Source organism: Cavia porcellus, unplaced genomic scaffold (genome assembly GCF_034190915.1).
Source record: "Cavia porcellus strain 051 isolate PalLab524CR breed Dunkin Hartley unplaced genomic scaffold, mCavPor4.1 scaffold_19, whole genome shotgun sequence".
In the NCBI taxonomy this organism is placed as follows: Eukaryota; Metazoa; Chordata; class Mammalia; order Rodentia; family Caviidae; genus Cavia; species Cavia porcellus.
The window spans coordinates 32,200,846-32,206,859 of record NW_026947502.1 but is presented as its reverse complement, the minus strand read 5'-3'; the positions used below and the strand labels follow the sequence as shown (position 1 = coordinate 32,206,859).

Sequence of the window (6,014 nt, the reverse complement as noted above, 5' to 3'; positions counted from 1 at the left end):
GCCTGTATTTCTGCCCTTCCCTTCTAATGAAGCAAGGCCAGTCATCCCCAAATTATCAACAGACAACCAAAACCCCATCCTGCAAACTGGTATACTTTACCCCTTTCATAGAAGGGTGGGTAAACCTATATGACAGGCAAATAAAATGTCAAGAGGAGAGTGGCTGTCCCACTCTCAGAAAATCTAGAGGTAAAACAAACCTTGGGTAAAATTACTGTATCTATGGATGCACGATTCTGATTGGATAGATGTGGCCGAGGTATCTAGGGAGAAGATCAGGCTATTCAGGCTCAGGAAGCCAGAGGTATGTCTGTGTTCTATCTTTTCCAGGTCCTTGACTATGGAGAGGACACTTGCAGTCCTGCAGGGAGCCTGTACCACCCCACTCTGGGCTCAGCTGCTTTCACCAATGTCCCACTGCAGTGGCAGCATGATACCAGCCCACTGCTGGTTGGATGAGGGCAGGATGCCCACTCCAGCTGCTGCTGCCCCAGCTGTCCCCTCCCACCAACACCTGTGCCTGGAGCCCTACCTGGAGAATGGCAGCACTGTATTGACCTTCTGTCTCAAGGTGCTAAGCCACAAAAGTTTTGTATGGGTCAACGGGCTGCCTCTGAGGTACCTAGAACAAGTACCTCTGAGCATTGTCAGCAGAGTCTTCTTCTGTGATGTGTGGTCCACACGGAGGGAGGCAACTCCCTGAAGGACTTTGTTTGCTGCTTCCATCTCAATCCTTCACCCCAATTTACCAACCCAGGGCGAGGGAGTAATGAGCGGGAAGACATCTACAGGAACACCCTCCTCCATGTTCAGGGATTCTCCCTGCTGGTCACCCACAGCTTCACCACAGTCCTTCCCAAACTCAGCACAACCTTCTTCAGCCAAGCCCTGGAGAAGGAACAGAGGTACAGCTCTAGAGGGAGGCCCCACACACTATACTCGGCTAGCTCTGGCACTGAGAACAAACCTCACTGAACAAGGGCTTGAAATATTTGAGCTACATCATGGGAGGCTGACATGCAAACTTGACATTCAAGGTCGGCTGCCTGCCTGGCTCGTAATGAACCAATTCTGCATCACCTAACAGCCCCAGGGGTGGGGAAGTACCCTCCATGGCCAGAGGTAATGAGAACTTCATATACTTTTTAGAGGCCCTGAAGGGTTTGGGGAAACCTCTCCCAGCATTACCCCACATGGCCCCCCTTCTTTGACTAGGAGTTACTTTATGTTGTTCATTTCAAGGGCTGCTTAAGAGCCAGAGTTTGAGGTTGCAGGAGGAATGCTTGGACACATGTAGCAATTACATTTGTGGTAGCTCAGGGTTACCTTCAGCTTTCAAATACCCACAGGCACTTGGGGCTTAGGGAAGCCTGTGTTTAATAAACTGCAAGTATTTCATTAAGCTGGCATACCCAATAGGGTTCCCTGAGCCCCAGACAGACCACATGCATGCCACGTTGTCATGCAGAGGCAGTGGCAGGAAACCGAGAAGTGTAGGAGGAAATTGGATAGGTAGGGCTCACATTTCGGGAGAGGACAGCTGCTGAGCTCAGGGCTTCCAGGATGGGAGCTGGGAGCTGGGCCTACCTGCAGATTCTCTGTCACTGTCCTTCTCTTCATCCTCTCACCCTCCGGTTCTCTGCCACTACTGGAGTAAAACCTTGGCTGCCCTAAGAGCAAGGTCTTCAAAGAAAAGGTGTTCCTAGAGCAATGGGCTCTTTCAGGACTTACCCTGTGAGGCTTAGTTAGAGTTCAGCCCAGTAACTACTTCACTTGGGGTGGATCATATTCCAGTGATGGAGAGGGGATTTCCACAAAAGAGGATTTACAGAGAACCAAGCAAGCAGGTCAATGGTGGGGGGATTTTCTCAGTGAATGGGAGAGCACAGTGCTGGTGGCTTCTTTCCATGCCATCCTGCCAGAGGAGAGCATGACTTAGAAATAGTCCTCACTGTGTGGTGGAGGGAGGAATCTACAAACTCAGTCACCATGAACCCAGACCCCTGATCAGCCACAGCACTGAGGGCCACTTGATGACTTACATCCCTGGGGTCTTTAACCACGGCTAGTACTTGCCATCCCCCACTGAAGAAGACACCAACAAGGTCTACAGGAGCTTGGAATCCACTCCTGGCCCATGTCTTATCCCCATGGGGCAGATGGCACTGGACAAGATTCAGCTATGTCCCTACTTGGGAAGCTTCCCCACCAACGGGAAATAAGCCAAGCACACCAGATAACAGCCACCAGGCAGGAGAGAACAAGAGCTGCCAGGGAGGAGATGGCCAGGGCTGTGAAGGGCTCCCTGGGGACTCCCAAAGCAGTCCTTTATTCATTCAGCAAATTTTCACCATGCATAAAGCCCCAGGCTGATAAAGTCTCTACCTTTGGGTAGCCTCAAGAAAGATGAGCATTCAGGAGCTCATGACATAATTACAGTGGCACCTCCTCAGGAACTTAATTTGTTTTATGATTTTGGGGAAGATGGCTGATTTGTGTTTGTCACCTGATGCGGAGTTTACAAACAGAAGTAAAATTTTGCTGAATACTTTTGTTAGGAACCGAATCTTTGCAAGCAGAGTGTTGTAAACTGAGATATTACTGCATAGTATTTGATTACCATTGTGAATGATGCTACAGGCATTAGACTTTCCTTCCTCTAACAGTTTAACAGTTCTGTTCTTAGGCAGCCTTGTTTATTGACACTCACCAGGTGCTCAGGACTCTGCGAGGTGCTACACGTGCAGCCTCATTTAAACCTCCCTCCAGATGGTCAGTGATATTAACCATATTTTACAAGTAAGGAAACTGAGGCCCAGAGAGATTAATTCTCTTGTCCCAAACTATAGCATTCATGAGCTCTGTGATCTTGGGCAAGTAACCTGACCTTCTTTGTCTCTGTTTCTCCCTTTGGAAAATGGCTAAGACAACAGTACCTACAAGTAAGAGCTGTTATGAGGGAATTAGGGGCAGCAAATGCAAAGTGCTTAGTGCAGTGCCTGGCACACAGTAGGTACTCAGTGGGGTCAGCCACTGCCATGAAACCTTAGAAAGGAAACCTAATAGGTACAGACCCAAAGGCTCACCTCCGACCTGAAACTAAGGAAGGCTTGAACCCTGGCAAATGGGTCATAACACCCAAGGTGACTAAGAGTTTTCCTGCAGTTGTGGAACCTCATGGACAGTTGGTAGAAGATGTTAAAGTGTTTGCACACCAAGAGGCCTGGTGTCAAGGTTTACAGAATAGGAGACACATTGCTGGGGTTGGCAAGGAAGTGGAGCCACACGTAGTTTGGCCCCCTGTTAGAACTGCCTTTCCACCTCACATGCTTCTTCTGAAAGCAGAAGGGCTCCCTCACTGGCCAAAGTGCTGCCCAAACTGTATTATGAAGTAGGTCCCCACAGGGGGACCCCGAGACTGGAGCCAGGCCCGGATGCTGTCCCTGAGCAGCCAGGCTGAAGAGAGGGAACAGATGAAGACACCTCAGGGCTCCAGATGTGGCTCCCAGCTCCTCAGGACAAGCTGCTCTATAGAGAGCCATTCCCCAAGGCCTCAGCAACGATTCTCTCCCCTCTAGGAAGGAACGAACTCATCCCTGCTGAGATTCTATAAGAGCAGCCACTCCCCCAGGAGGGACTCTGCAACGTGGGCCTTTGGGGTGAAGCATCAGTAAGGCTGAAGGATGACAGGCCAGACACAGCATGAAAAGGGGTCTCAGATTCTACCAACTCACAAAATCTCCCTGGGAAACTCAGTCTTTGCCTCATCCTACCCACTCAAGACTCTACCCTGCTAGAATAGAAGAGAATTTAAAGCAGTAGCAGCACCCTAACTCCCACCCCACTCTCCTTGCAGGTGGAATTTTCAGGTGGGTTTCAGGACCTCATCTGCATACCTGATACCACTTTCCTTGTTGCATAGATGTCCTTCTGGTAAAGGTCTTCTCAACATTTTCCTCTGCACTTTCTCAGCTTCACACACAGGGCAGCCCATGTGCTAAAGTATATGCATGCACACGCGCATACAGACACATAGACACACTCGGCCACATAAGCCTATGGTGGTTCTAAGCTGAGGCTCAGTGGTCAGCCTATTGTCTTAATTAAAACTCATGCTGCCCACTTCACTAATTTCTGATCTTTGACAAGTAACTGAGTCTCCCTGTGCTATAGTTTTCTTTTGGAAAATAAGGACGGTAACAGTCTCTCCCTACCTTAGAGTCATTGTAGAGTAAAATGAGAAACAACAGATGAAGCATCTAGTGTAGTTCCTGGCACACAGTAGATGCTTAAAAGAGTCAGCTAAAGTTGGCCAGTTCAGGGGAATGAATTGAATGCATGTAGACACATGAAATTGCTTTACGTGTGCGCACAAACACACATCTGCTCCAAAGAGCTACGTCAGTTATAGCTAGATAGACCCTGGAGTACTACAGGTTTCTGAAACGATGACTGGAAATGCAAGAGTCATCCCTGGGGCTCCCACTTTAATGCTCACATCCTCTGCTTTTCCAAGAATGTGCATGTTCCTCACCTGCCTGCAAGCAAGACATGGCACTGGCTTGAAGTTACGTGTCAAGGGAGGCGCATATACTCCATGCATGAGCACAGGGCAGGGTCATAGGCCCAACATGGTGCCATAAGGAAGTGTGATGGGCATGGTCATGCTGTCCTCTGGCAGCCTGGAGGAAGGAAGCCTGTGGTTGATCAGGGCAATTCCATGGGGGATGTTGCACACCGTAGAGAGGCCTCAGGTTCTATCCAAAGGCTCTAAATTATTGGATGTAGAGTTCCAGTGGCCATTGTGGAGATAAGTAGTGGGCAGATGGGCAAATAGACAGGGTACTAGTGCCCAGCAGCAGTTCCCTGGAGTGCTAAGGCCTGAGCCAGGCTTGTCCTGCCAGGAACCACCCATCCTAAGCCTGCAGTGTTGGGAAGACAGCCAGCCCGTGGCAGGAGGGTGTAAAGCCTGGGAGACTAAGGACAAAGATGGCTGTCTGCCTCCTCTGGGCCACAGTGGGCAGCCCGGGGTTTTGAGCTAGACAGAACACGATGGTGCTTCATTCTCATTCTTGAGCTGCAGTAGCCCCAACTCAGTTGAAACCTGGGACTGGGATTTGATGTGCTAACTGCAGAAAAAGCCTGGCAGATTTGGCAGGGTGCCATCTCATGAAGAGGAGCAGACAACACTCAGCCAGTATTTCTAGCCCCTAACAGAGGTACCCAAGGCCGTGCATACCCAGAAGGCCCTGGGAGGCACTCTGCACAGCCACGCTCAGGTACCTGGTTGGCTGGATGGAGTCTTGCCTGCAATCTGCCGGTGTCTACAGGACCTGCTCTCACCTTCTCCCTGACCCCCCAGCCTGCACAGGCCTTCTCCCCCAGCACATGCCAGCTGTGCCCACCCTGCGGTACCAGCACTCCATTTGCTCACACCAGAGCTACCTATTAAGAGATCCCCCAAGGCCCCAGGAAACCAGGAAGTCACTCTGTGGGAGGCACCTGCATCTTCAAAGAAATGATTGGAGGCAGCAATGTTTAACCTGAAGGAGTGGCTTCCTAGTAGAAAGAGTAGCATCAAAGGTTTCCCAGCAGGTCACTGAGGAAATGGTCACTTCATAAATGTGTAAAGCAATACTCAACGGCAAGCCAGTTCCCAGCCTCCACATGTCTCAAATATAAAGCCGAGATAGGAACTGAGAGCAGATCTTTCCACTGAGCAGCCAGGCTGCAGTCAGCAAGGAGGTGTGCAGAAACAAAAAGGTTCCATGCAGTCAAGATGGTCCAACAGCCCAGCAGTCAGCTGCAGGCTGGGACACCTGCCTCCCACTCGTGTGCTGTGGGCATGATGCTCAGGCCTCACTGCTTCCTTGTCCTCGGCTTTCACCCAAGGCCACTGAGGGCAGCTGATGCTGCCACAGCCCATGAATTCAGCAGCCCTCCCTCCCCGTGTCTTGCAGCGGCTCTCCCTGCATTCCAGGCACGCAACCCATCCCAGATTTGCAGGGAAGGAG

The 6,014-nt window shown here is 50.5% G+C and overlaps 1 protein-coding gene across 1 annotated transcript; it reads left to right on the top strand.

Moving 5' to 3' along the window:
• Nucleotides 1-340: 340 nt before the first annotated feature.
• Tifab (TIFA inhibitor) lies at nt 341-3,937 on the top strand. Its single transcript, XM_063231341.1, is given in 6 exon segments — nt 341-365; nt 368-501; nt 503-671; nt 674-905; nt 3,857-3,869; nt 3,923-3,937. Coding segments are annotated over 6 exon segments (588 nt in total).
• Nucleotides 3,938-6,014: the final 2,077 nt, after the last annotated feature.